General features: G+C 46.7%; 1 protein-coding gene across 2 annotated transcripts in view; it reads left to right on the top strand.

Moving 5' to 3' along the window:
* Nucleotides 1-3684: 3684 nt before the first annotated feature.
* aplp1 (amyloid beta (A4) precursor-like protein 1) overlaps nucleotides 3685-21878 on the top strand; it is a 38452-nt gene continuing 20258 nt past the window's right edge. The window contains exon 1 of one of the 2 annotated variants that reach the window (XM_076975871.1): nucleotides 3685-3931. In XM_076975871.1, coding sequence (XP_076831986.1) covers nucleotides 3866-3931 — 66 coding nt within the window. In that variant the 5' untranslated portion in view covers nucleotides 3685-3865. The remainder of the gene's footprint in view (nucleotides 3932-21878) is intronic. The other variant, XM_076975870.1, reaches the window with a different exon arrangement.

Here is a 21878-nt window from a genome sequence, read left to right on the forward strand (position 1 = left end):
GGGTTTTCTAGGCATTACGGTCTAGGCTGCACGATGCATTTTATGTCAAAAAATGGGCAAAAGAATAAGAAAAATAAGAAAAATACCAGCAATTACAATAGGGTTCCCACACTATGTGTGTGTGAACCCTAAAAATTCTAACAAATATAGCCGCAAGCGGCGATTGGAGGGTTCACACACCAATAGGCATTTTGGCCTCAATAGGCAAAAGGAAGCCCAAAAGGTCCTTTAGACCTAAAAGTGAAAAAAAAGCTGTTTGGGTTTGGCCAGTGTGTGCTCTACAGATGTAGAGTGTGATGACATCTGCGTGTGTCAGAAAGGGAGACACAAAAATAGCACATCTGGCTAGAGCTGCATCTATGTGAACAGTATAGGAAGGCCTGCACTTGTCTATACATGATTGGGCCTCTATATTACTGACAGAGAGAGATTGAGGGAGCCAGATACTATGCTTTGTTATTTCACTCCTTGCACACGTAGCACGCCTAACATGACTGCCTGTGTATTCAAAGTATGAATGTAGTCTGCAAAGCCTGGCATGACTGACATGACTGGCATTACTGACATAACTGATATGACTGGCATGACTGGAATGACATCTCTGGCATGACGAACAAAATTAACATGACTGATATGACTGACATAACTGGCATGACTAATGATTTGAAGATTTGACTGACATGACTGATAGGACTGATATGACTGGACTGAAATGATTGGCATGACATGACTTAGATGACTGGCAGAACATGACTGATATAACTGACATGACTGGACTGGCATGTCTGATATGACTGACATCACTGGTATGACTGACATATACTATACATATACTATAGATATGCATACAAACTATACATACATTTAGGTAGAAGTGTGTGTGTGTGTGTGTGTGTGTGTGTGTGTGTGTGTGGTAGTATATGTATTCAAACTATGACAACATATACTAATACATACATACATAAATATACATAGAAACTATACATACATATAGGTATAAAGGTGTGTGTGTCTGTGTGTTTGTGTGAGAGAGAGAGACAAAAAAGAAGCCAAATATCAGTTTGTATGAGCATGTGTTAGTCACTGAGATATGGGTGGGTATGGCTAGGGAAGTGTCATTGTGAATGCTATAGGAAGGCCTGCTTGCGCCTGTATGTGTGTGTGCCTGGTTCATAGACACAGAGAGATCTAGGTAGCCAGAGCAATGTTTACTTAGGGCACAGAGATGGGAGGGGGAATGTGGGTGAGAGTGTGAGAGAGACTGAGAGTGTGAGTTTCAGGCTGCGTGCGTGTGAGAAGGAGAAGGTGACAGAGGGACTTTACATGCATTCTTATGCATTGTATATAATACTGCACTGTAGAGCCATACGATAACCGATTTAGATTAAACTTGACAAATTTGTTCAGGATGGGATTCTGAATGGGCTTGTGCATTTTGGTCAGAATTGGGTAAAATATGAAAGAGCTTTAAGAATATGAATATTATATGTATCGATGCTGTCCATAAAAAAAATATTTAGCAGGTATAAGTGTCCTCAAATCCAAAATCTTTGGATTGTTTTTTGATTTCACACTCTGTAGAGTATTATAAGACTTTGCTTGACATGATAGTATGAAAATCCTAGGAGGAGTATGAAAAGTGATGATTTCAAACTATTATTAACTGTAAATAAACTGTGCATTTTTTAATAGGACATGTAATGGGAAAGTTGTTCGCACTACTGCAAGGAATCAAAAGAGTCCAATTGCATGTTCCCAAGTGGAATTATGTAGGGGATACACTTGCTTTTTTTGCAATAGCGCCCCCCAGTGGCCAATCGACACCCGGCTGGATTATGTCATAGGGGGCGTGCACTTGTCCACACCCAAGAGGTTTCGTGCAGATCGACAAATTGTAAGCCTGTCAAACGCGTGCCGATCACTGATTGGCCGATTACGTCAGCCATTTTGGAAGTATGGCATGTCTGCTTTAGGACCTGGTTTCCAGAAGCCCATAGATGATGTCTGTCAAGTTTCATGTGGATCGGCCAATCTGAGTGCATGGGGCAAATTTTTGCATGTTATAGCGCCCCCTAGCAGGTGAGGTATGGCAACCTCTGCGAGCTGCCCCAGACCCTCACAGGGAAGCTGTCTGTGAAGTGCCATCTCATTACATGCAAGTTTTCTTAAGTTAGAGCTCCATATGCGCAAAATTTACTATTGAATTTACGCCCCCTCATTTGATTGGCTTATACTGACTAGGTAGTGAAGAAATTAGCATTTTTGTTGGATACATTTTAAAGTTCAGACTCTTCTGAACGTTTTGATACCACATATGTGCATGTATGTGAAAAATCCAGGGACTAGTTCGCGCTCAAATATGTGTGTGATTTTGCACATTATGCAAATTAACTCGAAATCTAAGTGGGCGGAGCTTAATGGTTGTATATTAATTGTCCTATTGAATTTAGTCAAGGAATGTATAGGAACTGGAATTTTGGTTCTAGGACTTACGGTGTAGGAGATATGGACAAAACGTCAATATGGTCTGCTATAGCGCCACCATCAGGCCAATTTGGGTCCCTGTATGGGAATCTGGTCCTTGGAGTTAACTGAACCTTTTTGCCAAGTTTGGGGTTTCTAGGCATTACGGTCTAGGCTGCACAATACGTTTTAGGTCAAAAAATGGGACAAAGAATAATAAGAAAGAAAAATTCTAACAATTACAATAGGGTTCCCACACTATGTGTGTGTGAACCCTAATTACAATAGGGTTCCCACACTATGTGTGTGTGAACCCTAAAAATATCACATAAAATCAGCATGAAATAACCTATTCTATGTATCTAGCTTGACTGCCCTCTTGTGGCTGACACGTAGAATGCGTTGATCCACATTCAGTACCATATTGCTGTACCGGGCGATGTCAACATACAGTATGTTCGGTCGTGATGTCGAAACTGCGTCACACATTGCCCTGTTTGTATATTTCAGTAATAGCAATATTCTTACATCTGTGTTTTGGCCGTGTTGTCTAAACAACGTGTTTACATTTGCCCTGTGGTTGATCTACGTTAGACATGCTGCGTATTTGTCAGTATTTTTTTTGTTGTGTTGCTGGTCATTGTCCTGCGCCAATAAATTGTATTGCACATACTCAGTTTAAAATAACGTTTATTTATACCGTACACGTGTGTATCCCAGGCTATTTTTAACTGAATTTAACAGGATTTTTACAGTATCGAGGCACATACAGTTCCAGCTACTTTTAAGATAATTAAGGTAATGTTTTCAGTTACAAGCCCTCATTAAATGTAGACGAACCGTTAAATTTATGTTAGTTGCGTTAAATTCAGTTCAGTTTGATGTAAATATCAACATATCCAACAAAGGCAGCACGACCTTATTGTTCCCTAGTTCACAGCTTTCTTAAATGTTGTAATTTGTTTATAATTAAATAAACTAATAAGTTGACTTGATCAACCAATGACGCAAAACAACGAACGTCTTTATGCCCCATTATAGATTAACAAACATGTCTGGAGAAAATGGGCTGTTTGTGCTCCCCGGACACGCAGGTGAACCGCTATTTCTGCCCGGTAGGCGTCCCTCTCAATCCACTAAACGCCTGGCGCCGCCTCGCGCAGGCGGAACAGCGCGGCGCGCGTGCAGGGGAGGGCTCGCGCGAAGCCGCAACCGCCTCGCGGCGCAACACTGCGATTGGAGAGTTTCGGGAGGTCGGCGCGAGACACGGGAGATATCGGAGCCAGGCACCGCCGAGACATCACGCAGCAGCACCATTAACCTGCAGAGAATTTGGACAAACCTTAGATTATTATAAGAGGAAACGATAAGAAAATAAGGTTGAATAGTTATAATACGAACAATGGGACATAAAAGAGCATTAATATTAATGACTTTGTTGTCCTACTGCGTCTGGAGAGATGTGGAGGTAAGATTCAAGGGCGTGTGTGTAATTCGTGATATAATTTGCAGTGAATGCTTATTTCGCATTAAATGCACGACTGCGACGAAGGTGAGAATGTAGATTGAGATATTCGTTAGGCGTTATCAATTTAATATCTGCGCGACTGACTAAACCCTAGGCAAACTGTTAATTAATTGAAAAATACAAACCGCATCGTGTCCTGTGGGTGGATTAGAGTGATTTGTTTGTCGATGGGCAGAGAGGATCTAAATGGATCTGCTTTAATTTCTCAGGGCGGGGCGTCTGCGTTTCTAGTGTAAAAATGTTTCATTTTTGTTTCTGTTGACGGTATACGGGTCATAAACAGGGACTGAGAGAGTATTGTCTGGTTTATGACAGATATTTTATATGAGTTTGGTACAGCATTGTGCATTGTTAGTGTAACTGCTGCTGTGATCTGGACTGTGTCGCGTTGGACACGCTGGATGCTGAGGTGCGGATTCAGGGGACCAGGAACATCCTGATGCAAAAAACATCATTCTAGATCTAGAGTTCTAAACGTGTCCAGTCTTTCCCCGTCTATACTCACGTCATGCGTAGCTCTTCTTGTCATAGGAAAAGTGTTCGAGGTTTTGGTTGTGATATGCTGCGAGTTGGGGCATGTGTGGTTTCGGCCCTCGGGGTTCCTCTGTGTTCTCGTGCGCCAGTAACGGATGCTCTGATGAAGCTGATGTCTGCAATGATGAAAGTCTTTGGCACAAGATGCTCCTTTACATACACACACACACACGCACACACACACACATACACACACACACACACACACACACACACACACACACACACACACACACACACACACACATTCATATCCTGAGCTTTCAGCATGGGCTAGAAAGTGGTCGAAGCCAGGACAGTTAAATAAAACAGGTGATGATGCTTCGTAAGGGGATCGGCAGCAGGTCGGGTCCGTCTCCCAGACTGCACGTTTAACCGCTATCACGGCTAAATTAGCCACGAGTGTGCCGGGTGGGTAGAGTCTAATCAGGTGTGTTACAGCAGTGAGAGCCCCAACGAAGGACCAGACCTCACTGCCACGGTCTTAAACCAGCAGCTAATATGGGAAACAGGCGGATTTTATGATTTTCAGCTTTCAGAAAGGGATAAAAGGGAAGTTGCGGACGATTTCTGAACTCAAAAGCTCTTCAAGTTTGATGTAACCAATAGCATATGTTAGCCGTTAATGCATCTCAAAGACCCAAACTGCTAACTGTCCTTGAAGTATTTACTGAGAACACTCATGTTCATTTGAGCACCACATGCATATGCTTTGTTAGCCACTAGATTTGAACACCGGAGATGATATGTATTCACCAGAGATGTTATATAGCTGTTGGTGTTAACTACTACAAATTATGTGCTATTTTCCACAGGACAGAGCAACGATCACACATTAGCAGTGGAGGTAATAAACAAAATCTCACCCAGAGCCCATGCTGATTCATTTTGACCAGATGCAAACTGTACAGAGCTCGGTACTTCTTACGAGCTGCCATGAGTTCAATAGCCCGAAGAGCAGGATGCATTCTTCATAGTGCTGTCCTCGGGTGACAGCAGTGTACATTTACAGCACTAAGGAGATGAGATGAGAGAGAGAGAGTGAGAGAGAGAGTGAGAGATAGAAAGAGAGAGAGGCTGACTCAGTCGCGTCTCCCGCCGGGCGCCGGCGTCAGGCTCGGCCTCGGGTTTGCCAGTCTCAGCTTGTGCCGTCCCCAGTCTGACCAGGGCGAGGTGGGTGGGTGTGATCGGGGTGGGTGGGATCAGGGTGGGTGTGATCCGGGGTGGGTGTGATCAGGGTGGGTGTGATCCGGGGTGGGTGTGATCAGGGTGGGTGGGGTGTGGGGTGGGTGTGATCCGGGGTGGGTGTGATCAGGGTGGGTGGGGTGTGGGGTGGGTGTGATCCGGGGTGGGTGTGATCAGGGTGGGTGGGGTGTGGGGTGGGTGTGTTTAGGGTGGGTGGGGTGTGGGGTGGGTGTGATCAGGGTGGGTGGGTGTGATCAGGGTGGGTGGGGTGTGGGGTGGGTGTGATCAGGGTGGGTGGGGTGTGATCAAGGTGGGTGGGTGTGATCAGGTGGGTGGGGTGTGGGGTGGGTGTGATCAGGGTGGGTGGGGTGTGGGGTGGGTGTGATCAGGGTGGGTGTGATCAGGGTGGGTGGGGTGTGGGGTGGGTGTGATCAGGGTGGGTGGGATGTGGGGTGGGTGTGATCAGGGTGGGTGGGGTGTGGGGTGGGTGTGATCAGGGTGGGTGGGATGTGGGGTGGGTGTGATCAGGGTGGGTGTGATCAGGGTGGGTGGGTGTGATCAGGGTGGGTGGGGTGTGGGGTGGGTGTGATCAGGGTGGGTGGGGTGTGGGGTGGGTGTGATCAGGGTGGGTGTGATCAGGGTGGGTGGGGTGTGTGGTGGGTGTGATCAGGGTGGGTGGGGTGTGGGGTGGGTGTGATCAGGGTGGGTGGGGTGTGGGGTGGGTGTGATCAGGGTGGGTGTGATCTGGGTGGGTGGGGTGTATGGTGGGTGTGATCAGGGTGGGTGGGGTGTGGGGTGGGTGTGATCAGGGTGGGTGGGGTGTGGGGTGGGTGTGATCAGGGTGGGTGGGGTGTGGGGTGGGTGTGATCAGGGTGGGTGTGATCTGGGTGGGTGGGGTGTATGGTGGGTGTGATCAGGGAGGGTGGGGTTCATCCACACACAGGAGTAGATCTAACTCAGCGATGGCTCCCTCGCCGTTTCCTCCTCCCGTGTGGCGCGGCGGCTGGGCGGTGGGGCTGGGCTAGCGAGTCCAGCGTGCCGGCTTCCCGGCTGGGAGGGGCAGCAGCTGCTCGGGGCCGTCCGGACGGGGGGGGGGGTGACTCATCAGCACAGGCATGTACGCCGCTTTGAAGGCGTCTGGCGTCACTTCAGCCTCTGCGGTGAAAGTCGACGCTAAATCCAGGTCATAAAATACAATAGGCCTGTTGTGAAAAACAAGATGGAGATCAAAAACAGTTTATGCACCGCTAATGGTCTGAGAACGAACAAATAAAAGATGGAATTCAGGTCTCCACGATATGGATAAAATATTATATTGCCTTTCTATTGTTACATATTGTGAATGCGATATGCCCTGCAGTATAATAGTACACATTTGTGAATTCAGGAGGTGGCAGTACTAAAGACTAGCCTGCATTACTTTAACCAAAATTATTTACTATTATTAACAAATTGTATTATTGTTGTTGGTTGGATCATGTAAAAGCTTCACTAGAGATGCAGAAAACTTTAGTGCCATTGGTGTATTGCAACTCCAAAACACACACACACACACACACACAGATTCACACACGCACACACACACACACACACACATGCACACACACACGCATGCACACACGAGTCTGTTTCTTAGAAAACGATAAGAGCTCTACAGATTCATTTTCATCCAAACGCGCCTTATCTGGTGACACTTGGGTTTTCCGAGCCTGGGAGCAGGACCTGCGTCAGCACCCGAGAGAACGCCAGCACGTCACCCCGCGCTGTTAGCATGATCTCCACTTCTGCCTAATCAGGATGAGGCACAAACCCCATTTCCAGTTGCCTCCACACTGACAAGTCGTGTTCTCAGGGCTAAGAGGATTAATGCATTTATTATTACAACTATAGTTATATATATTGCTGTATGCCTAAGTTTATTAGCATTAAACCTATCTTGTTATTGGGTGATAATTCCCGTGTAGTAAGTGTATTAGTGGGATTACCGCTCCAGTGAAGAACAATGACAGTTTGCTTTGGCTTCTGTCTGGCTGTAACGTCCAGATTAAACACCCAGAACACGCTGGCAGTCTGCGCCAGAAAATCAGCCGGCCTGCCGTAATTTCCTCACCGCGTGCAATTTACTCTCGCCTTTGTGTGCCGTTTTATTCTTATAAAAATAGCCGGATCGCAAACCATCGAGCCTCCGCTGCTTGCGACGTTTCTTTCTTCACATCTCGGCACGTAATGGCCAGACCGTCGTGTTTAGCCAGGGACGGCCGTGAGGAACCTTGCTCCCGTGCCTTTGTGAGGGCCGGCTGTTATTTTTCCCTTTGTGCTGTTTTGATGTGGTGTGTATTGTGTAATTACACCATTCACCTTTAATTATGCAATGTAAAAGGATCATTTGGTGAAGGTTCTGCAATGTCTGGGACCTTTTCTGGTAGATGAAGGAAAACGCATTAAACAATGATTTTATTATATCATTTATCATATTATATATCATATTATTTGAAGGATATGATGTACATGTATGTATGTTTATGATATATGAGTATATACGTAACTAGAAGACAGATAAGTTCTATCAGCCGTCCAGAGTAATACATCAACGTCAAAGAATGTTCATTGTTTTTCCTGTATTTATCAGAAAAAGTCCTACACATCTTATACAAAATGGTTATATATTATAAGGAAAGCTGATTAGTCATGTTGTAATGAGTATAGTTATAATGTGATGTGTAAAGTTCGTCATCACATGGATGGAAATGTACTGTTTTGGAGGGGTGCAGCCCTGTACCATCTAACAACCAACAATAGTAAAATGATAGAATGGCAGATTGATAGAATGGTAAAACGATAGAACGGTAGAACGATAAAAAGGTCACATGATCAAATGACAAAATGATAGAATGGCAGAATGCATAACTTGTTTGTGCAGCCTGCGCAAATCCTGCAGGATTCATTAGCAAAGAAAACATACGCCCACTGTCCATGGCGCCGTCCCCGGACACCTGACAGGGACGTATTATGTCTTGCGACCTGTGAAACTGAAAGCTGGCGTGTGGCTTACCCTAGATCTACACCCTAGAACACACCGCACGCAGTCATGTAGGCTGAAGGCGAAATCACGGCAGCAGACACCGATGGCAGCTTCGCCACCGAGAGAACTCAGACAAGCCTCCTGGGTCACATGTCCAAACATGTTCTAACAGTGGGAGAGACGGTGGAAAGAGTGAAAGAAAAAGAATTTCCTTAAAAACTCTCACTCCAACTACCTTGACTTCACATTATTACCCAGTGCACCCCTTTCGCGGACATGATAAGCTCTGGAAAGAATGATGAGAAGACACATTTGGGTGATGGGTGGAGATCGTGGGGTGTGGAGACGGATGGGATGGAGGAGGGGGCGGGGCTGGGCGTCCCAGTGAACCTATGGGATGTGACTCTCGGCGGTTTGTCCCTCCCCCGCCGGGGTGGAGCAGGAGGACGGCTGCTGGTTGCAGGGCAGGAGATGTGCTGAAGCGGAGATGCCTGCTCCAGACAGCCAGCTCCCCTCCGCCTCTCTCTGCGTCTAATTAATTTCCAAGCTGCGGGATAATCGGGTTTCCGCTAATGTTTTCCAGTGCGCTCCACTTGCGGCTGTTCGCATGGGCCGTGGGGCATGAAAAGCCATGTCGTCACCCCGTCTTCACCCCCACCCCACCCCCTGCCTCCACCCTCCCCACCCGCCCACCCCTCTGGCCGTGACCTTGCTTCTGTCGGCTCGCTCAGGTCCATAAGTCACTGTACCAAGGCTCAGTGGTCATCACCCATCCAGTTAGGGGATTATCTTCTGGCATGGCTGGTTCATCTGCATTTATCTCCTTCTTACGTTATCAAGGGGATCAGGGGCTCTTGTTGGATCCCAATGATATGGGATTAAAAACTCATCTCATTACACTGAGCCTGAATGTCCATAGTACAGATTGGATCTGAGCACAGCAGCGCACGCATCAGGCCTGGCCAACCAATCAAATGCAAAGGCTCGTTAAATTAAGCAGCGGGGCATTATTGTTTCCCAGGTGATACGCTACCCACAATGCCTTCACGGCAGAGACTAAGCAGGAGCTGTTATCGCTCCAGGAGTCGGGAAGTCAAAGGACTGAAAACAAGGTGGCCTTCCCACCAGCAGGATTTGGCCAAACAGCCTGTGTAAGTTTGTGCAAGAGAGAGTAATTAGTTTGAGAAAAGCCAGCTCTGTTCTGACCTTTAGTGCGGAGAGGCTTGTGGGATATGTCACCATGTGACTCGCAGACACGTGGCTTTGTTGGACGGACACAGAGAGAGGCCAGCAAGTTCATAGGAAAGATTCTGACTGATAGAGCAAAGAGGGAAGATTCGGGAGGGGAGAGGGGAGAGAGGAGGGGAGGAGAGAGGAGAGAGGAGGGGAGAGAGAGGAGGGGAGGAGAGGAGAGGAGAGGAGAGGAGAGGAGAGGGGAGAGAGGAGGGGATGAGGAGAGGAGAGGGGAGGGAGGAGAGGGGAGAGGAGGGGAGGAGAGGAGAGGAGAGAGGAGGAGAGGAGAGGAGAAAGGAGAGAGGAGGAGAGGAGAGGGGAGGGAGGAGAGGGGAGAGGAGAGAGGAGGAGAGGGGAGATGAAAGGAGAGGAGAGGAGGAGAGATGAGGGGAGAAGAGAGGAGAGAGTTACAGAGGGGACAAGCAGGAGCTGGTGTCTGAGGAGAAACCCTAAACCTCGGGACCCGGGGCTGCACGCTCGGACCATTTGATGGCTGTCAGAGATCACGGTGTCTCTCGGCAGAGGCCTGCTGGGAGATGCACGCCCGGGGGAGATGTCAGGAGGGCCGTGAGGCGGTACAGCACACCGTCACCACAACACCGAGGGATCATGTTACACAAAAGAACTCCAGTGGAACACGGCACCTTGGCTGATCTTTAAAAAGGCATTCTACACGAAACATTTCCAGCGAATATGATAGATTATGGTTTCATAAATTCTTCTGTGAACCCTTATATGTTGTTGTTGTTTTTTACATATGTATGTTCGTCCTATTTGCATATGTTCGTCTAATTTGCATAGCAGGGCCTCAACATTATATTTTTACAGATAAACTGCCATCCTTTGTCCATGTGGTTTTGCACCAGCAGGATTAGTCAGACAAACAGGCCTCTAGATACCTGACTGACTTATGAAACACGGCTGGTCAGACCAACTCCATGGGCCCAGAAGCACATCTGTCTGGTTCTCTGCACTAAGTGGAGCAAGGCTGGCGACTACAGCCAAGAAATGATGGATGATGGATCATGTGGACAGATTAAGGGCAGCCGCAAGATGAAAACTTTCACTTCGAGAAACAAGTACTGGTGCATGGTGGGCCTGTGAGACTTTTTAAAGTCAGGGGGAAGGGGAAATAAATAAATACAGTTGTGATCAAATTTATTCAACCCCCAATGCTGCGAAGGGTTTTATGGAATTCAGTGCACATTTGTAATTGTGTTCATAATGAAATCTTACAAGGACTTGTTAAAGAACTAAATGCAACTAAGATAGCATCAAATTTTTTTGTCATAAAGTATTAAATGGCCTTTTTGTGATTTCTTCATTGACACAATTATTCAACCCCTTGACGACTACCACTCCTAAGAACAGAGGTTCATTCCAGTGTTTTCCATCAGGTATTGAAAACATCTGTGGATGTCAACGAGCAGCAATCAAGCATGATAAGCACCAATTAGGCAGATTTAAAAGGACTGTGATACTCAGCTCCTTCTAGACATCTACTGGTGTGTTTCCAAGCATGGTGAAGGCAAGAGAATGGTCCCAGAAGACAAGAGAAGAGGTTATTGCTCTTCACAAGAATGGCAATGGATATAAAAAGATTGCGAAGTTGTTAAATATTCCAAGAGACACTATCGGAAGTATCATTCGCAAGTTCAAGTTAAAGGGCACAGTGGAAACGTTACCTGGTCGTGGCAGAAAGAAGATCCTGACCGCGACTGCTGTGCGCTACCTGAAGCGTAATGTGGAGAAAAATCCCCGCGTGACTGCTAAGGAACTGAAAAAAGACCTGTCAGATGTGGGCACTGAAGTTTCAGCTCAGACAATAAGGCGCGCACTGCATAACGAAGACCTCCATGCCAGAACGCCCAGACGCACCCCCTTGCTGACTCCAAAGAACAAGAAAAGTCGACTGCAGTATGCCAAAAGTCATGTGGACAAGCCACAAAGGTTTTGGAACAGTGTACTGTGGTCAGATGAAACTAAATTAGAACTGTTTGGGCCAGCGCTATGTTTGGAGAAGGAAGAACCAGGCTTATGAACAAAAGAACACCTTGCCTACTGTGAAGCATGGCGGGGGGTCAATTATGCTTTGGGGCTGTTTTGCTTCTAATGGTACAGGAAAGCTTCAACGTGTGCAGGGTACCATGAATTCCCTTCAGTACCAGGAGATCTTGGAGGAAAATGTGATGGAGTCAGTCACAAACCTGCGGCTTGGGAGACGTTGGACCTTCCAACAGGACAATGATCCGAAGCACACATCCAAGTCCACTAGAGCATGGTTGAACATGAAAGGCTGGAACATTCTAGAGTGGCCATCGCAATCACCAGACTTAAATCCAATTGAGAACCTCTGGTGGGACCTAAAGAAGGCAGTTGCAGTGCGCAAGCCTAAGAATGTGACTGAACTGGAGGCTTTTGCCCATGAAGAATGGGCTAAGATACCCATAGGTCGCTGCAAGACACTTGTGTCAAGCTATGCTTCACGCTTGAAAGCTGTCATAACTGGAAAAGGATGTTGTACTAAGTACTAAAAAATAATGTCACTAGGGGGTTGAATAAAACTGATAATGATGTGAGCACAATAAAGACATTTGTGGTTATTCCATCATAAATATTATGTTATGTTTGTCTAATTTATAAGTGCCTCTTTGATATAATTGTAAATAAGATGACTGAAATGATCAAAATCAATGTCAAACTGGCCAAAACACTTTATTTCAGTGGGGGTTGAATAAATTTGATCACAACTGTACATATACAAAACATCCAGTGGGTGGCAATTGGTTAGAGGTGGACCGAAGGCGTTGCTTTGTTCTGGGTGTTTAGCCTGGTTTAGATGCATGAAGGCTCGGGCTTGCCGGTGCCTCTGGGCCCTGTGGCCTTCGCGAAAGGTGATCATGCCAGGCAAATAAACGGAGATTTGTGTGTGATTTGGTTATCGCTGGGCAGCCAAGAGCTTGCGCGTGTGACAGTGGCTTGCTGGGGGAACGGCAGAAGCCTGTTCTAACGACCTTGCCTGATCAGATTTTGGCTCTTCGGGGATAAAATGAAAAAAACTGGCTTTATCCAGTCCAGAAAACAGTGTCTTTGCAGATGCATCAGGAACAGTGGTCCCAGGATATTGGAAGCTAGGGCACCTGGCAGAGTTTGGCAAAAGAAGGTTTGTAAAGTGAGCTACACAGAAGCCTCACCCGTGATGTGTTTTTGGTTTCAAACAGCTGTGCTGCTCTGCGTGGATAGGGTCAACCACCGGGCTGGGGGGGCAGGGGGGTGGTTTGCGGTAGGGGGATAAACTAAAGCACCTATCCGATATCTTCCATCGGATCTTCTGCAAAGCTCCTACAACCCCCCGCTGGCCGATGTATGACTCATTAGACAGAGCCACAAGGTCCCAGGTCTGCCTTTAAGTAAGTGGGTGTTTCGGTTTGGTTTGAAGTGTCGCTCAATTCGGACGTTCGATCAGGCGGATGCCCAGGGTGACGGGGGCCCATTTGGGGGCTCCGGGGCGGCCAGGTGTTCCTCGGGTGGATGGGACAGCCCCGCCCCACAGCGCCGCTGTTTTCATAGCCTGCCCCAGTGCTAACTGGTCTCCCTGCAGAATTAGCAAGGACAATGTGTGCCACACTTATGAATGTGCCCCCCTCCCACACACACAGCTGTCATTTTCCTTCTAACACACACACACACCCACACACACACACACACACACACACACATACATATGCACACACACATAATGTTAAAAAATATGACAGGCTGGTGCAGCTTTATCAATTATGCAGAGAGCCTCAGAAGGGACCGGACTGCTGCTTGTTAGATCAGGTTGGCTACTCTTTATCACGCCACTCTCCTCTCCCCTCTCCTCTCCTCCTCTCCCCTCTCCACTCCTCCCCTCCTCTCCTCCCTTGTACTCCAGCCAAGCGTTCATCTGTCCCCCTATTCCAACCTTCTCTTCCTACCTCCTCTGTGCCTTTCTAGCTTCCCTCTCTCCCTCCTCTCCTTCTCACTCTTATAATACCCCTCTGCTCCTCCTTTCTTTTCACTCCTCTTGTGCCTTTTTTCCCCCCTAACTCCCATTTCTACGTTGGTTTCCTCTTCTGCTGCCTCTGCCACTTCCTTCTCCTGTTTTTTTCATGCTCCCACTTTGTCTTCTTATGAAATATTTATAACTCTCTCCCTCTGAGTCTCTCCTTCTCCCTCTCAGTCTCTCCCTCTCTCTCCCTCTCTCCCTCTCCATCTTCCACAGGCTCTGTCAGTCCTGTCCCCTCCTTCTCAGAGACCAGCCTTCCTCACAGAGATCTATGCACCATTGTTCCTTGTCTCTCGGGCCATTACGTTGTGGTCCCTTGTAGGGTGGCCACTTTAATAACCCCTAAAACGAGGTCATCAAACCCCACAAAAGGAGGATAAGACACATGGCACCACAACTCACTGAACTAGCTAACCTAGCTGATCTAGGTTGATCTAGAAAACTAATACAAAATAAATGCTGCACTCACAAAACCTTGTGCTCAAAATATTAGTGGACTAATCATTCTTACGTGATCGCAGTGATCCATACTATACACAGATCAGCCTTCTTCTGGATTGTTGTCAGTGGTACTACAGGAATATAGTCGAACGTGTCCCTTATCTATTATTATCAACATTTACATGTAGGCTTTTATATTATATATATGGATTTATCACGACTCGTAAGTAAATGTTTAAAGCTTTGCAGGTATTTGCTTAGACAAACTTACGACCCGAATGATCAGAGTAACAGGGGAAAGAACCCAAGCTCACAAATACAATAACCCACGATCAGAACACAGAAAACCAGGAACTAAATACCAAATGATAATGAGACACAAACCAGAAACAGCTGAGATGGCAAATGAAGGCAGGAATATACAAAAGAAAGTGTGGTGGACTGGAGGGGGCGGAGCCAAGCTTGACAGGTTTATCATAGTGCTTTTTTGATCGTTTTTTATTAGCTGCATTGCTGTTTTATGTTAGCTTTACAGCTACAGGCTTGAGGTAAAAGTTCTTATTGCTGCCCTGTAATCACTTCCTATAGGTCACATGTGGCAAAACACAATGAGAAGGGGAAGAGCGGCCTAGAAAAATCTCACCCAGCCGTATTCTTCTTTTTTAAATAACATTTTTATACATAGTCCAAGAACTCTATCTATAAAGCTGCAATTCAGGTTATAGGAAGGATTGTAAAATGGAAAGGATTTTTAAAATAATACCCACTACGTAACGTGATGAAACCATGGTGCAGCTAGGGGCACGCCAGCGTATCGCCTGAAACTACTGCTGAACAGGAAAGAGCACGTTGTCAGTAACCCCTACTGTTCTCATGGACCCCACTGCAGTTGTCCAGAAAACACATTTGTACACAGCAAAAATCCCCAAATCTCCAGTGTTGGCTTGACACAGTGTGGCAGATAACGTGTAGGCGCTTATACGTCCAGCTGAACACAAGCGGATGTGGAGTTCATTCAGTGCAGTAGATGTTCATCCAAAGCTGGAACCACAGGGATTCACCCAAAGCTGATTTTCAGAAGAGCCCATGTAGCGTGGCCTCTGAGAAGATGTGAAATGGTGTGTCAGAGATCACATCCCAATTAATCAACCACAAACTAGCAAAGCCTCTTTTTAAATGCATTATTTCCAAGCACAACTAGCCTAGTGTGCTGGTAAATAGAGAAAGTATACTAGTAATTGGAGATTGATGCTTGAAATGTTTTTTTTAATAAGCTCTTTGCTCTTTGTGGCATTCAGAGGTTTGTGAATTTGAATGATGGTAAGAAATAAGGACAGCAGTAGCATTGCTCTGGCTTATCCTGATTACAACAGTGTGCACAGTTGGTATACTGCGGTTTTAGTAAATTAAATTCAAATCATACACAATGAAAGGTTGTTTTTAAGATTTGGGGCTCTCAAAAGACACTAAGCTAGATCTCAGCTGGTCTGCCTAAGCAGTATGAATCATGACTGGGCAATCAGTCACACATTTGCCTCTGATGTAATTGGTGATTTAATAGGCAAATAAACAATATGCAAAAGTAGAAACTGCCCCCTCAGTGGACGACATGACTGACCTATTGGATATAGAAAAGGAAGCAAAGGCACGTTATCATTCTGAAGTCAGGGTGAAGGGAAGAGCAAGAGAGGGAGAGAGAACGACAGCACTAGAGAATGAAAGGGAGAGAGAGTGAGAGATGCCTCATTTGTAATCCTGCAGGGAACTGGTTGCTACGGTAACAGGGAAGGTAGCCATCTCTGGTGGGAGGTGTTGCCACAGCAACCGGCCTCTGCGGCCAAGTGATGCTGCTAAACAGTGAAGGTATCGGTGGGCGGGTTAGGGGGCTAGACCGGGATAAACAATGGACAACAGCTCGAAGTTAAAGTCTGGTGCAGGTTAACAGACAGAGTTGTGTGTGTGTGTGTATGTGTGTGTGTGTGTGTGTGTGTGTGTGTGTGTGTGTGTGTGTGTGTGTGTGTGTGTGTGTGTGTGTGTGTGTTGAGGGTAAAACGTGCACGTGTCACCACGCCAATCATAATGTGGCAGGATGCTAATTAGGCCCAATGCAAGTGAACAAAGGGATGAGTGGGCCATGAGACAGGGGATCCCCCTCCCCCTGGCCCCTCCCTCTCCTCCTGGCCCCTCCCCCATACCCCCTAGAGTGCATGACTGCAGCCCAGCTGCCTCCATTAGCATCCTCCCCACCCCAACATGGAGTCTGTGCCTCCCTGTGCCACCACGACTCGGCTCCCAGAGCTAAAGCCACGGGCACGTTAGCCTTCCAATGCTAGCAAACGGGTTTTAGCATAAATCAATGCTACACGATCTGCCTAATATAGCGCTGTGTTATTGAAAGACTGTACAAAGGGGACAGTCTGTGATATTGAGCTGGGTTTTAAGTGCCATCCTGTGAAGCAGGTTGTCGGTTTATAGCCCTCAGAGTAAGACTGGGAGGTTTCCCGATTAGCAGAAAGGGTACGATAAACCACAAGCACTAGCAGTGAGCTTATTGTACATATTAAAGTGTGTTTTAAGCTTGCGCTATTGAGTGCACATGCAGTTGCCACTTGTCTTACAATGTTTTATGCTTGCTGGGATAATTTGTGGAAAAACAAGCCGAGTTAATAAACTGCCTCGTTCAGGATTAAAAAGCCAGGCGTTGAAAAACGAGGGTATTAGCCACTTTCACCGCTCCAAGGTTTGTCCTCCCCTGGGTGCCGTGAAATGAATGTTGTGTTCCCTGGCCTCTGCTCACACTTCCATATCATTTCCCCAACTCTCTCCCTCCCCAGACCGAGTTTTTTCAATTCCACCGCTCCTGCCTGGACTCGATTACTTTGACTCTGTCCCCTGAATGCTTTTTTTCAGAGCAAATCACTTGGCCCAAAAATGGCACAAGACATATAGATAATACACACAGACACCAAGATAATCTCAAATAGACTGAATGTCGGTGCATAGAGTACCCCATAATGAAAGAATGCCATATTGTGACTGTAAAGAACCCTGACTACAGCAGTACATAATTTAAACGGTACCCAAAAGTCATCATATGAAATGGGCGTTTTCTCTTTTGATCTAACAGATAACAAAAAACAGTTCACGAAGATTTATGTATGCATTTATGCATGATCCTATAATTATCCTCTAAGTAGCATTTGCATGGAAGCAGCATGTGTATAGCATGTCGCAGCATGTGGCTCTGTATGCTTGAGCACTGTGAAAATGAGGACGACATACAGTGGGTTGTGAGGAAGAGTGGCGAGGGAGCGATGCGGCCGCTCGGAGAGGACTGGCGAGACCAAGCCGTACTGCGGTCGTGCTGCGCTCCTCTATCGACATGCGCCACATGCTCCGAAAACGAGCCCACCAGCCAGCCACATCCACACGCAGAGAGAGAGAGAGAGAGAGAGAGAGAGAGGGAGAGGGAGGGAGAGAGAGAGAGAGGCAAGTAAAAAAGACAATAATGAGCACACGCCCTGCCGGTGCTTCTTTTACGAGAGTGAGCGGAGGGTCTCGAGGGGGAAGAGTGGCTGCAGCTTCAGAGAGCGAGTGCATCAGAGCCGAGACGGAGACACACGAGCAGAGAACGAGAAACAAATATGGAAGTAGGAGAGGGTGGGGGAGGCCATCTTACTGAACCTCCAAAAGGAAACCGAATCTGAGGGACCAGCTGAAGTGTGTATGGCACCGATCGAACCTGCGAGCGCGGATGAGATTGGGTTCTTCGGTGGGCTAAACCCCTTTCGACCCATCGTGCTGTTAGAGGGAAATTATTTGATGGCTGTTTAGCTCTTTCATCAAATTGATGGAGTGGTGTTAAGCCCACATCCTGAACGAACAACGTCCCTGTGCTGTACACCTGCATGTTTACTGAGACAGATATAAAAAACAAGGGAAAGAAAAGAACAGGGAGGAGAAGTGCCCTGAGTCGGCTTTAATCCCCCAAATCCAATCTCATGCAATTCCCTAATCTGCAATAACCTGCAAAGAACTGCATGTGATTTTCCAAAGTAGGATTAGCGTTTTGCCAAGCCACACATCCCCACATATGGGCCCTGGGATGCAGACATGTGACGCCTGTTTGAGGGATAAGGGAGTGGGGTGAATGTGGGGGGGATAATGGCACTGACACAGGCTCTGCTATTTTGCGGAACTACGATACCTTGATTCCTCGACAGCTATCCGTGGCTTTGCAATCAGCAACTGAAAAGCTGTAATTATAATGGTCTGTTTGTATTAACAATCAGGCGTGTTCTTCCTGGCTGTCATGTTGCGCAGGTGCACAGGTTTAACATGGATTGGTTTAGCGGGGGAGTTTGGGAGAAATGTTAGTATGGAGGGCACAGTGAATAGAGAGAGGGGTCTCTTTGGTGGCTAAACCTGTCTGAAGAAACACTACCCTCGCTTACAGCAGCTTTAAGGGATAGTTCATCCAAAAATGCTAATTTGCCTAACAGGCCCACATGGTGAAATTGTATAATCACAGTCCTTTTGGACAGAGCTAAAAAAAACATCTCCTTAGTTTCTGGTTTTTCTGATTTTGTCCTAAGAAATCTACTAGGAGCCTGTAGCCCATGCATCTGTAAGCCTGCTTCCACTTCCTTTTCGGGAATTCTATTGTATTCATATGACATCGTGTAGTACATTACTGTCCATCTGATTTATATGTTCCATTGTTCTGTTCTGCAGAACTTCCCAGTTTTGAATGAACTCCAGATTCATTGGCGTCCACCTGGACTTGCAAGAACACTGCAGGTGTAATTTCCGCACTGGGGAGTTCTGCATGCTGAGGAATATTTTCTGGCACCTCCAAATTCAGACATGTTTCAAACACATGAATGTGATTCTTACAGCTGACTCCTCTCACACAAAAGAAGCCCATGCTGTTCTAGACAAATCTCCCATTTAAGATGTTCCCATTGATCTCAGCACGGGGAGCCTCCAGTGGTTGCTAAGGGATGGGTCTGACAGAGTGCACACGTTCAACCAAGCAAGAGGACATAGCCGGTTGAAGCGGGCCCTTTGCAAACGTTGTCGGAAGGGATTATGTTGTTGGTGTAGGATTACGCTGGCTCAAAGACAATGTAAAACCACAGATAGTGCCGCAGAAGCCCCTGAGGCACCTGTCATATGCCCACCCCACCCTCACCCCGCTTCTGTAAGCAGAATCTCACATACCATGGGTTGTCTAGTCCGCACCACGCTTGGGTTCACCAAGTGGCGGTCCCCGCCGAAGGCCTGGCTGTGAACCCCTCCCCAACACCCTCGGCTCCGCCCACAATCCACCCAGCTCCATTGATTGGATCTGCTGGACAGGTAACCGCCAGCGCGACTGAATACGGGCGAGCGGGCCCTCAGCCGGACCTGACGCTGGGAGAGGCCGGGCGTTTCTGTAATTGGCTTCTCCATTGGAGAATTCATGGAGAACGCTGCCTTCCCTCCAAAACAGCAGGGTGCCTTCACACTGTCTAATGAAGCTGGAAACTTGGAAAACATATCTATGGCCATCAGATTCCTCTTCATCTGCTGTTATCATCAACCTTTGTTTAGAAATTCCCTTTTAACCACTGATAAATAAATTACATACTTGACATGGTTCTTAATATTTTATAGAATATTACTTGTACCATGTTTATTGTTCTTTAAGAATAGCATGAACACCACCTCTGATTCACTTTTTAGGTGTAGCTGGGTCTTTTAAGATCATGGTATTGCACATGACATTTAGAAGGAAGGTGGATCAAAGCTATTCTTAAGTGGAAAATCTCTCTGAAATACCAGCTTGCAGTGTTACCAAAGAAAGTCCAACGTAAGCTTTGGCAAAGCCCAGAAGTATCTGTAGAGGAGCAGTTAAGACTGTCTGGCACAGAGTACGCCAGTTGTAAATGATTTTAGTTTACGAACGTGGTCATGTGCTGTTCAAGGTTTCTTACATTTCAACTTTGCACAATGTATGGTTTAAAAGAAACTGTGAGTGAAAGTCACATGAACGCGTAGTGAAGGAGCTGGAGGAGTCTCGTGCGTGGAAAGATGCTAATGACCAGCTCCATCCTCCCCGAGCAGATGACGTGGTCACGTGATCGGGGCTGGAAGGCGATGCTGTGCCCACTTCACGTGTGATGAACCGCCATGCCTACGGACCGTGTGATCAACAGTGAATCATATCGTATCATCACAGTCCGTGAGGGAGGCAGGCAGAGAGAACTGCCATGGGATTTGTTTGTCTGATTTATTTTTAACGTATTGCATACAACTCATTAGTATATTATATATTAGTAATTATTATTACTATATTGTAATCTTATAAGTATCATTACTAATACTATTAGGGTAGAAACAGTGGTACAATATCCATATGCTTCCAGCCCCAGCAATCATTCAAGAGGCATTGTGATTAATGAGTCTGCTTGTATTTTTTATGCACTTTCCTGCTTTAGCTACGTTTAGCTATGTCACTCCAGACTTCGAGGGGCTTTTCCTGCATGGGAAGTCTTGTTTGAGAGTAAGCGGGCTGTTGAACTCCGGCAGGGAGACCTTGAGAACAGAGAGCAGCGGGTGCCTAATCAAGCAGCCCCAGAATGAACCGTGTCTCAGTCTGAATGGAAGTAATTGAATTGCCCCGAAATGAAAAAGTCCCTTTGTGTGCAGGGAGAGAGAGAGGCAGGCTTGCCCATGTCATCCTTGATGTCGCAATTATTCTATAAAAAGGAAGCGAATTTCGTTTACGTGGGGCGAACGACAGGCCCTGTAATAAGTGCCTAGGTTTGAATGACGGATGACGATCTTAAAGACAAGATGGGACATTGTACGGTGTTACAAATAGAATTCTTCGTCATAAATCTTTGGATTTTATATGAAAGTTTCAAATAATAAAGCTTTGTCTTCAGATCTATTGTTCTGTTTATCTGTTAAGATGCGTCTTTGTGCATTGTGTGTTGAATGTGTTGGCGATTAAGTTAGGATCCCGCTGAAGCGTGGTGACTTTGTTTTGATATTAGCGAGGACGAGCACGAATCGAGCAGCTGCGAAGGAAGCGGTTGTTAGCGGTGAGTCAGGCTCCACGCCCTCCGCACGTCTGCGACTGTCAGCGCGGAGGAGTGGAGGAGAGAAATCCCAGCACCGGGGCGGGCTGTGGGCATGGCGGTGCTGGAAGGAGCCCGAGACTGCTGGGACTGTTACGTGGGAGCATCCTGGCGTCACATTACGGCCTCGTCACGGTGTGCTGAGGGGAAGCTGCGGGCTGTGCACGAATCAGTCCCTAAAACCCCCCGCCACCTACCGAACACACCTCAACCAGCATAAAGAATCTGGACATGTGTGTAATGTGTTGAGTCTTCTGACACATCTGAGCACTCCTCACAGTTAAGAACAGCAGAGTAACCGCTCGAGACAGA

Source organism: Brachyhypopomus gauderio, chromosome 16 (genome assembly GCF_052324685.1).
Source record: "Brachyhypopomus gauderio isolate BG-103 chromosome 16, BGAUD_0.2, whole genome shotgun sequence".
Lineage (NCBI taxonomy): Eukaryota > Metazoa > Chordata > Actinopteri > Gymnotiformes > Hypopomidae > Brachyhypopomus > Brachyhypopomus gauderio.